This window comes from Falco punctatus (assembly GCF_963210335.1).
Source record: "Falco punctatus genome assembly, chromosome: 1".
Lineage (NCBI taxonomy): Eukaryota > Metazoa > Chordata > Aves > Falconiformes > Falconidae > Falco > Falco punctatus.
The window spans coordinates 126,420,439-126,430,351 of record NC_137580.1 but is presented as its reverse complement, the minus strand read 5'-3'; the positions used below and the strand labels follow the sequence as shown (position 1 = coordinate 126,430,351).

At 65.5% G+C, this 9,913-nt stretch overlaps 3 protein-coding genes across 3 annotated transcripts in view; 1 reads left to right on the top strand and 2 right to left on the bottom strand.

Moving 5' to 3' along the window:
• Nucleotides 1-138: 138 nt before the first annotated feature.
• TEPSIN (TEPSIN adaptor related protein complex 4 accessory protein) lies at nucleotides 139-5,341 on the bottom strand. Its single transcript, XM_080375215.1, has 13 exons — nucleotides 5,022-5,341; nucleotides 4,622-4,694; nucleotides 4,414-4,505; nucleotides 4,196-4,289; nucleotides 3,907-3,974; nucleotides 3,674-3,752; nucleotides 3,186-3,257; nucleotides 2,418-2,624; nucleotides 2,138-2,312; nucleotides 1,720-1,833; nucleotides 1,433-1,511; nucleotides 1,146-1,280; nucleotides 139-839 (listed from the first exon to the last, which is right to left on the bottom strand). The coding sequence occupies exons 1-13, from the start codon at nucleotides 5,061-5,063 to the stop codon at nucleotides 417-419; spliced, it is 1,653 nt and encodes a 550-aa protein (XP_080231341.1). The 5' UTR covers nucleotides 5,064-5,341; the 3' UTR covers nucleotides 139-416.
• A 107-nt stretch (nucleotides 5,342-5,448) lies between these two features.
• NDUFAF8 (NADH:ubiquinone oxidoreductase complex assembly factor 8) lies at nucleotides 5,449-6,016 on the top strand. Its single transcript, XM_080375245.1, has 3 exons — nucleotides 5,449-5,650; nucleotides 5,738-5,848; nucleotides 5,937-6,016. Exons 1-3 carry the CDS (start codon nucleotides 5,570-5,572, stop codon nucleotides 5,949-5,951), a joined length of 207 nt encoding a protein of 68 aa, XP_080231371.1. The 5' UTR covers nucleotides 5,449-5,569; the 3' UTR covers nucleotides 5,952-6,016.
• A 486-nt stretch (nucleotides 6,017-6,502) lies between these two features.
• Nucleotides 6,503-9,913, bottom strand: part of SLC38A10 (solute carrier family 38 member 10) — a 38,943-nt gene continuing 35,532 nt past the window's right edge. The window contains exon 16 of the mRNA XM_080375076.1: nucleotides 6,503-9,854. Within this exon, the coding sequence (XP_080231202.1) occupies nucleotides 8,686-9,854 (1,169 nt within the window). The 3' untranslated portion in view covers nucleotides 6,503-8,685. The remainder of the gene's footprint in view (nucleotides 9,855-9,913) is intronic.

Here is a 9,913-nt window from a genome sequence, read left to right as displayed (position 1 = left end):
CCACTGGGACGGCGTGTTCCCTCCCCAGCCCCACAGCCGCTGCGGGCTGGCGGCCGCGGGTCACGCAGGACCGCCCCCGGTTCTGCCGGGGTCCCCAAGCCGCCCCCAGCTCAGCCCCGCCAAGCGGGGGGTGCCGCAGCCGCGCCCCTCCCCCGGGATACCGGGGGCCCCGGGCAGCACAGCCCGTGGGAGGGACGCTGTAACCCCCCCCGCGCCCCCGGGGAGCCCCCTCCCCTCGCCTCTTGGGGGGCTGCTCTGATCGGTGCTGAAGGGGAGCTGGGGGGCGTGGGGCCCCTGTCCCTGCCGAGCCGGGGGTGGGGGCAGCTGCCCACCCGCAGGGAGCCCCGGGGGGGGCCATGGCAGGACCGGCCCCGCGGGTGGGCGCAGCCCCGCAGCCCCCCGGGGCCCCCCAGCAGCTACATGTTGAGGAAGGCGAAGGCCGAGCGCTGCCCGCGGCTGCCGGCGCCCGCCCGTGCGTCCCGCAGCTGCGGCGGCACCGGCTCGGGGGGGCCCCGCTCTGCGCCCGGCCGTGCCACCAGCTCCATGCCCGCGAAGAGGGACGGGCTGCGGGGGGGCTCAGCGGCACCCGCCGTGTCCCCAGGCCCCCCGCAGGTACAGCCCGGTCCCGCGGCCCCGCGTTGCGCGGGGGTCTCCGCTGCCGCGGGCGGCGAAACCGGGCTCAGCGGGGTGAGGATGCTCTCGGTGCCCAGGGGGGCGATGCCCGCCAGCAGGTCACCGGTGCCCGGGGCTGAGACCAGGGCGAGGGCGCGGGGCTCCGCGCCTGGGCACGCCGTCGGGGGGGTCTGGCCACTGCAGAGTGCCTCGAACTGCCGCAGGATCTGGGGGGAGAGCAGTGGGACAGGTGGGGGTGAGAGCCCCGCTCCCACCCGGCGCTGGCACCTTTCCCAAGCAGAGAGACTGTCCCGGAGAGCATTCCTGGTGTCCCTGCCCAGGGCTCTGCCTTGGCCCCAGGGGAGGGAGCATCGCACCCCCCAAGCTTCCTGCTACTGGGACAGACGGACCATTCCCACCCCTCTGGGACACGCACAGAACTGTTCCCAGGAGCTGGGTGCCCCCCAGGACAGGGAAGCCCGGCAGGAGCCCCCCATCCCAGGGAGAGGGCACGGGGACGCCCCAGGAGTCACCTTTGTTGCCCGGTTGGCAACAGGACCGGGGCTGCCGTGGCTGAGCTGCTGCAGGTGCTGCCGTGTGCCGGCGAGGATCTGCTCCAGGGAGAGCAGGTCGGAGCACATGAGGGACGAGATGGCGCACATGGACCGCTGTGGGCAGAAGAGTGCGGCTGAGCTGGGCAGGCACCCAAACACCGCGGCTCGGCACCGCTTCTGCCCCCAGCCCTGCACCCGCAGCAGCACAGACCCGGCGGGCAGCCCCATGGGCACATGCTGGCAGTGCCAGGCAGCCCTGCACTCACCATGCGGACGGTGTCACTGGGGTTCTCCAGCGCACGGCCAAGCAACTCCAGCACCACCTCGCAGTTCAGCAGCCCGCACCTGGCCAAGGGACAGGGGTCACAGCCATGCCAGCCACACCAGAAGCCAGCCGGGAGCAGGCAGCCCCCCGGCCTGGCAGCATTTTAGCCCTGGAGGTCTGGGCATGGCAGCCAGGGGCATGAGAAGGGCTCAGGCTGCTCCCCAGAGCCGCTGCAGTGCTCCCCACCCAGCCCCACGGTCCCAGGGAGCGTCTGTCTCGGGCACTCACTCCTTGATGAAGTGCTGTGCTTCCTCCCCGGTGAGGAAGACCCTGGCACCGCGGGTCAGCGCCGACACAAGGCTCACCTCCTGCACGCAGTCGCCCAGGCTGTCAGCGTCCACCCTGCTCAGGGAGATGCCTCAGTGGGGCCAGGGGCCAGCCCTGCTCCCTCCTGGGGTCCCAGCGCAGACCCCGCCACCCTCCAGTGGGCAGGAATCCCCCCCCCAAGCAGGAGCTCCCCTGCCCATGGCTCTGCCCACCCATGGGCAACAAGGCTGCGATACCAAATATCCCGGGGGGAACACAGCCAGCAGCACCAGAGAACCCCACAGTAACAGTGTGGGAAACATGGGCACCATTCCTGGAGACCAGGGAAGCACCTCAGGAGGTCCTGGGGGAAAGGAAGCCCCCATGGCCCCACTCTCACCTCTCAGCCACATGGGCCAGCTCCCGGCTGGCCCCGGACTGGCTGTCGCTGCCCGATTTGCTGCAGGAGTCCGAGGTGCGGCTCAGCTCGCCGTTCCCCTGCGAGGAGTCCTGGGAGCTGTGCCCACTGTCTGCCTCCTCCCAGCCGCCCCCGGCCAGCCCCGGCTGGTGGCTCACTGCAGGGACAGCAGCAGTGAGGCACTGACCCCCAGACCAGCCCCGGGACCCCACCAGCCCCCGCGCAGCCAGCACTGCTCCAGGCCCGTGGTGGGGGGACCTACCTCGGGTGCTGTGGGCTGCAGTGGCTGCTGGTGGCTTCACAGTCCCAGCCGGGCTCCTGGCCGGTGAGGGGGCTCTCACGGGCTGGTAGGCGTCCTCGTGGAGCTCCCTGTGGCAAGGCCGGGGCCCCTCCGGGGAGGGGAGGACGGCGTGGGCCACCGCTTCGGCTGCTCGCTGGATGGTGCTGATCAGGGCTTCCCCCTTCGAAGCTGGGGAAAGGCCATGGGGTCAGGTGCCTTCCGGGGGTGCAGCCCCTGAGCACCCACCACCCTGTAGGGCATCACAAGGGAACAGCAGGGACCTGCCAGCAGAGCAGCCCTGGCAGCCAGATTCCAGGCACAGCCCGGACTTCTGGCTGGACAAAGAGGGTGAGAAACACCTGGGAGCTACCAGGACACACACAGGGCATAAGGTGACCTCCCAGGACCCTGCCACACCTCCCAGCAGGGGAAGACCCAGCAGAGCCCCCCACTGCCAGCCTTGCGGCTGCGCCACCCCCTACCTCAGATGGCTTGGGCAAGGGAAGAGCTGCACAGAGCGAAGGGTGCGGCACAGCTCTGCTCTGAGCTGCCCAGAAACACCCGCAAAGAGAGAAACACCCGCCGAGAGGGCCGGCAACCAGGCTGGGTGGCTCTGAACGCTGGGAACTGGTCTAACCCTGGGCAGGACCCCCGGGGCTGCAGCATCATAGTGCACAGGCTGGGCAGTACGGAGCAGGGTCCCACATGCAGTGAGGGGCAACGCCAGGCGAGGGCACAGCCAGGACTTACTGGAGACGTTTTTCTCGCTGCTGAAGCCAAATCCTTGCAAGGAGCTGCAGGGGCTGGGGCTGGAGCCCATGCCTGGGGGAGGCACAAGGCACGTTCAGAGGGAGCACAGGTGTTCGGGGTCACCCTCCACTACTGCTCCTCCTCCCCTACAAGCACGAGGGAGCGCCTGGGACGGTCGGGAGGAGCTGGGGTGCAGGGCAGCATCTCCCCACTCCCCCAGGCATGCTTTTCCCTTTGACACAGTACCCTGCAGCCTGGTCCGGCCAGAGCTGTGGGACATCCCCAGCAAACAGTGCCGGGGCCCGCAGTGGGGCAGAGGAAGCAGCCAGGCACCCATCATCAGGGCTTGCAGCACCCTGCCCTGACCCCCAACAGCCCCCTTGGCCACCAGACCCTCTGTGCACCCACAGCTCCAGCCGAAGAGACCGTCTCGGCACTGCCAGCATGGCCCATCGGAGGTGACAGGGCTGTGAGGGGCCCACACTTACCCACGGGAGGCAGGGAACGGGCAGGCAGTGCAGCAGGCTGGGGCAGTGGCGCGTCCGAAAAGAGAATGCTGGCCAAGTCCTGCCGGAGAGTGAGGAGTGTGGGCAGAGAGCTGAGGAGGGTGGGCACCGCGGCTGGGCCCTGAGGTGGGGGTCTGGGAGGCAGAGCTGCCCTGCTGCTCCAGGCAGGGCCCGGGCAGCCCACTGGGCACAGTGGGAGCCGGGCCTTCATTCACCTGTGCGGCTGCCCGGACCTTCTGGTTCAAGCTGTTGCCATGGAGAGGGTCTGGGGGCCCAGTGAACACTGCAAGGCACAAGGTCGGGAGGGCTGCGGGATGCTCGGCTCCCAGGCGTGAGGCAACATGGGGCAGGACCCCAGCCCTGGCCAGCTCTCAGCCTCTGGAGCAGCCCCCACGGGCGGGAGCCACCCTGGGTGCTCTGCCCCAGCCAGGCTGGGTGTCCCAGCACCAGGCAGGGCCACTCTCCCCTCTCCCGCCCCAGTGCCCCTGCTCCTCGCCCCGTTACCTGCTGCCTCCCGGATGAAGCAGGCATTCCGCTTCAGCTGCAGGACAAACTGGGGGGAGCCCTGGGCACATGTGTGCAGCAGGATCTTCAGCACCTGCGGATACGGGGTGAGAAGGTGAAGGCACGGCTGCCCTGCCACCCCCCTGCTCTGGCCCATAGCCCCGACAGCGGGACCCCGGCCGGGGGGAGCCCTGTGGTGGCCGCCCCCACCAACCCACCTTCAGCTTGACGCGGCAGGAGCTGCTCTGCAGCCGGCGGAGCAGGTACTCCAGCAGGCACTGGCTGCTGCCGGGCGACTCATGGGAGATCTCTGGGGCGGCCGTTAGGGATCCTGCGCCCCCCCAGCTGGCACCGCAGCCCCCCCCGGTTACCGGCACCTCCTCCCCCCGGCCCCGCGGGACCCCCGCCCGGCCCCCTGAAGGATACTGGCGATCTCCTCAAAGAGGTACCCGGGGCAGGGGACGTCGTCGTCTGCCGTGCCTCTCAGCAGCACCGGCAGCTGGGGGGAGGAGGGGCGGCGTGAGGGGAGCCCGATCCCCGGGGCAGCCCCGGGCACGGCCCGCCGGCGCGGCACGGGGCCACGGCAGCCCCCCCCCCGCCCCCGGTGAGGCCGCGGCACCGCGCTGACGTCACAGCCCGCTCGGTAAATGGCGTCACGGCTGTGAGCTCAGGGCGGGAGGGTCGGGCAGGGGCTGAGGGGCGCCGGGCTCCGGCAGCGCGGCAGGTGGGAGAGTGGAAGGTGTGGACGTAACGCCACAGGTGGAGGAATGACGTCAGGCCCCCGGGAAGCCCGCCCGCCCCCCCCGGCTCTCTGTCCGGCCCGTACCCGGCTCAGAAAACTCAACCGGTCTCTCAACGGCGCCGCCATGACACTCCCGGCGCCGGCCCTGCCCGGCAGCGGCCTCGTGGCTCCGCCCCCCGAAGGCGCTGTTCACCAATGAGAGTGAGAAACGCTGCAGCTCGACCAATCACCGGAGAGGGGGCGGAGCTCCGGGCGGAAGTGTCTTGCAATGTTGACGCCGGCGGCAAAAGGGCGGGAGACGGGAAGTAAACAACCGGCACCGCCGCCAATCAGACCTGCCGGCCACAAGCCACCAATCAGCAGGCGGGCGGGAGCTGTGTGCCGCGTGTGACCAACCCGCGCTTTGATCAGGCCGACCAGACCAACCCGAGTGCGCCGAGGGGCCGGCCTTCAGCCACCACCCAATCAGAGAACCATGGAGGTCGGAGCGCACCGCTCCACCTATCGACGAGCCAGGGAGGCGGGAGTCCGTCGGCACCCAATAGGAGAGCGGATGCTTTGACGAGCGTGGCGAGCGACCAATCCCGGCTGCCCCGCCATGGCGGCGCCCAGGCGGTGAGGCGGCAGCGGCGATGTCGGGCCGTGGCGTGTGGCTGCGGGCGCGGGCGCGGCTGCGGCGCTTCCCCGCGCTGCTGGCGGGCTGCGGGGAGCAGGTGGGGCCGGCGGGGCCGGGGGGGCTCCGGCCGGGGAGGGCCCGGCGAGCCCGGCGTCCCACTCCCCTTCCGCGTCGTTCCCCGCAGGCGGCGGCCTACGGACGGTGCGTAGCGGCGGCGGCGGCGGGGCCGGCGGAGCTGCGGCGGGACACCTGCCTGCAGGAGTTCCGGGCGCTGCAGGATTGCTTCTCCCGGGCGGTACGTCCTGGGCCCGGCGGGGAAGGGGGGGCGGCCCCGGGCCCGGCTGCGGCGGCCCCGGGCCGGCCTGAACCGCGGCTCTTTGCAGGCGAAGGCGACATGACGACGGCGGTGGCGGCCCCACGGCCCGGAGACGCTTCGCGAAAAATAAAATCTCTGCAGCGGCGACCTGGTTTGTGCTTAATGACAGCCGGGTGGCGCGGCGCTGCCGGGCTCTGCTGCCGCCAGCCCGGGGGTGCCGAGGGCTCGTAGGGCAGGGACCGACCCCCCCAGCTCCCTGGCCCGGCGAAGGCAGCCCCCCGCGGTGTGTGTGGGGGTGGCAGCTCCCAGCCCTGCTCCAGCCCCCTGCTCCAGCAGTGCCTCTGCTGCAGCTGCTGCATCCCCCAAATGTCACACCCGAGGTTTTCCTCCCCGGGCCAGTCCCGTCTGTGAGGCAACGGGAGGGCAGCAGCCGGGCAGCGGCCTCCCCTCCTGTGCCCCAGCAGCTGGGAGCAGCAAAGCTCAGAAGAGCACAAAAGCTGCTTTTCCTTCAGCAAGGTAAGTCCCTGTGGGTACCGAGCAGCACAGATGCCACTGCCTGCCCAGGCTGCCACAGCCCAGCGCTGAATAAGGCTTATATGTATTTGTTTTATTTAAAAGAAAAAATAATTCAGATCAAAATGCTTCAGCTTATTTTATTGATCAGCTCAGCCTCCCCTCCGTCCCTCCTGCCAAGTGTTCCATCCCAGCATGAGCAGTCCCCAGCAGGCAGAGACAAAGCAGCTCCTGCCAGCTTCCAGCCTGGCCTGGGATGCCCAGGCTGTTCCAGCTGCTGAGGAATGTCAGGAGTATCTTTGGTCCTTTGTGTTCACGCAGACAACGCCAACAAAACAGGCAGGTCTGACTCCATGGGGCAAGAGCCTGCCCTCGCTGCCCGGGACAGCCCAGGCCAGAGCCTGGCAGGCAGCGAAGGGCAGGAAGGTGCAGATCCAGCTCCTGCGCTGGCTCCCTCACTTTAGAAAGGCTGGTTGGTGCCACAGGGGACAAAGCCTGGGCCTGTCTCCCTGCTGTGGACTTGAGACACGTGCTCCAGAGCTGCTGCTGTCCCTGCCGTGACTGACACGCACATAGCTGCAGAGCAGCTCCCGGCCGTGTTGTTTGTGCTTTAAGACAGCGTCATGGAGAAGCTTGTGTGTACTGCAGGGGCAGTCCTGAGGGTTAAGGCCATGAGAGCCACATAGGGGGGAAGTAGTGCGGGTGGTCCTCCTGAAGAAGCATGCCCAAGTCGGTGGCTGTTGCCCTGTGGCTCTGTGTCATTTTAATGAGAAATTAAGACGACATCCTTCAAGCAACAGGCACGCATCCCAGGCAGGCAGCAGCAGAGTTCCCAAGTGACCAGAGCTGGGGTGACAGTCCCACGTGTCTGGTAACAACTCATCCCTGGCTCTGCGAGGTCCCATCGGACACACACTCAACGAGGCTAGTTTACCAAAGACACTTTGAGATACAGATATAAAAACCACCACAGTGATGAGGTCTGTAGACTCCAGGCTGGGAAATTTCAGCCATTCTACTGAGCGCTTTGGGATTTGATTTCTTACATTCGCAAGTCAGGATGTAAAAACAAGCAAAACAAAACAAAAAAAAAACCCAAAGGGATGAATCACTGTCTGGGAGCCTGAAGCGAACCAGGACTCTCATAGAAGCTCTTCCCTTCCTCACTCATAAAATAATTTCCAGTGGCGGAGTACAGACATCTATGGATGTAAAACACAATGCAGAGGGGGGCTGGGAAGAACGCGCAAAACAAACACGCTCTACCGCATTACAGAGAGAAGAGGTAGGTATGCCTGAGCCAAGCCCCCCAAGTCTGCCCTTTTAAGCCACATCTTTTGTTCTCAAATTAAATCATATCTTGCAGAAAAATCAAGCTGGTTTGGGGAGGGGGGGTGCAGTCTGCAGCCCCCAGGTTGAGCTTCATAATGCACTTTGGACAGAAGTCAAGCTTGAAAGCACAGATGAGAGTTGAGCATCCAGGGAGGGTGGTGAGAGCAAAGCTCCATGTTATTGCTAGTGTGTGGCCAACCAATTAAATCCCTGGGAGTAGAGGCAGCACAACAGCAGCAGTTGTGCCCGTTTAAGGCAGCATTTCTACTAAACTAGGTTCCTAAACCACAACTGTCTCCTAAACATGCAAGACTAACAGCTCCCATTTCAAGAGAAACACCAAAGCAATTGGCTAAGCTGGTCCTCAACTCATGACTTGATGCTTCTCCAGAATAAAGCCTTTCCCCGAGATGTGTAATCCCCGGTTCCCCTCCTCCCGCAGCCCTGGACCTCTGCCCCAGAGCCCTGCACAGCCAGGGTGAGGGAACCCAAGGCCGGGGAAGGTGTCCCAGGCAGGCAGGGGAACCTCGCGGACAACCACCTCGGTTCTGAAAGGGGAGTTGAGAGCTGGATGAAGAAGGCAATTTGATATGAACAAGATGTTAAAGAAGGTCTTTGAAAGCTGGCCTGGCAGGGAACCAATGTAGGTGGCAACCTCTGAAAGCCAGAGGACAGCAGGAGCTTTTCTTTCAGGGTTGCCATCTCCTCGGATACCTGCAGGCACACACAGGGAGGTGCCATCGTAGCTACTCAGAAGCCCACAGTTCCCAGGACAGTGCTCACATGTCCGAGCAGATCCCGTGGGTCCAAGCACCGCGTCCAGCAAAGCGCTGCTGGCTCAGACCAACCACCGCCTGAGCAACAGTGGCCAAAACCCCAGCTGGTTAACTTGAACCTTCCCCTGCGGAGCTCCTCAGCCTTGTGCCTGTGGCCAACATCCCGCAGCCACCCACCGAGCACGACCACCCCGCTCACATGCTCCCATCTGCCTGCGTCATCTGCTTGATCTGCCGGCTGTGGACCACCTGCTGAGCCCCCTCCGCAACTTGGTTTAATCGTGTCTCTAGAGCACTCCGGAGGTCGTTTACTTTCACATCTGGAAGGGGGTTCAGGCCAATGAAGACCCCCGCCCCCTGTGCAGCCTCCTCCTCCTCCTCAGGAGGCAGCAGGTCCCGTCTCCGCCGGCGGAGGTCCAGGTCCGCCTGCAGCTTCAGGTCCCGGTTCGGTTTGACATCGTGGTCCAGCTTCTGGTCCCCCTGGGCAGCGGCTCCTTTCTCAGTCTTTTGGGCAGGAGCATTCTCAGGGCCTGGTTTCTTCTCAGCACCGTTTAAGAGACCTCCATCCCCGTGTCTCTGCTTGCCCCGCAGACCTCCCTGCAAGTCCTGGGCCACATCCACCACGTTCTCCCGAGGAACTTCTTCCTTTGCCTCCCCTTTGCCAGCCAGGTCCTTCTGCAAGGCCTGCTGCCCTCTGCCAGCACCCTCAGCTCCCTCCGTGTCTGCACCTCCCTGACGCTCCCGTAGGCGCTGCTCGCTCTCTGCCACGCTCCTTCTACTGGAGGAGTCCAGCGCTACTGCCAGGTCTTTGGGCTCCACCTGACTCAGTGCTTTGGATTTAAGGTCTGTTCCCGAGTCTCTTTCCAGGCTCTTTCCTGCTACTCCCTGAACTTTGGCAGCCCCCAGCTGTTCTCTTTGGATGGGAGCTGTAGCTACTTCCACGGCTTTCAGGGAATTCTTCTCGTGGACGTCTCTTCCAGCTTTGGCTTCACGATCTCCTAAATCCTCTGCCATGGGTTTCTTTTCTAGGTGGTTTCTGGCTGCTGAAATGCGTTGGGCATCCCCGTGAAGAGGATCCCAGTTCTCCACAGGATTTTTAACAGCTCTGTCATTCTCCTGTGACAGCACCTTCCGCTCCTTGGGAGGAGCCCCAGGAATCTCACGCCGGTGCCCGGCCTCTTCCAGCTTTCCTGCAGTGCCCCTGCGCTGCTCTGCGGCGTCGGCCGGCTGCCGGCCCGCGCCCTGCACAGGCTGCTCCAACAGCTCTTTGCTGAGCGGCCTCACAGCAGCTTCTGGCTGAACACCGGGGCCCTCGTCGTCCTTGCTCTTGGGGATGGCTGCAGCAGGCTCCTGCGGCGCTTCCACTGCAGAACAAAAAGCGACGTGTGAAAGCTTTTTCTTACAAGGGAGAGTTTCCCTTCTC

Bases quoted from the DNA above. Each gene is read 5' to 3' on its own strand.
- NDUFAF8 (XM_080375245.1), top strand. From the start codon at position 5,570: ATGTCGGGCCGTGGCGTGTGGCTGCGGGCGCGGGCGCGGCTGCGGCGC. The intron at 5,651-5,737 runs GTGGGGCCGGCG...CGTTCCCCGCAG, and splicing joins TGGCGGGCTGCGGGGAGCAG to GCGGCGGCCTACGGACGGTG.
- TEPSIN (XM_080375215.1), bottom strand. From the start codon at position 5,063: ATGGCGGCGCCGTTGAGAGACCGGTTGAGTTTTCTGAGCCGG. The intron at 4,506-4,621 runs GTATCCTTCAGG...CGGCCGCCCCAG, and splicing joins CCTCTTTGAGGAGATCGCCA to AGATCTCCCATGAGTCGCCC. The intron at 2,313-2,417 runs GTAGGTCCCCCC...CTGTCCCTGCAG, and splicing joins TGCAGCCCACAGCACCCGAG to TGAGCCACCAGCCGGGGCTG.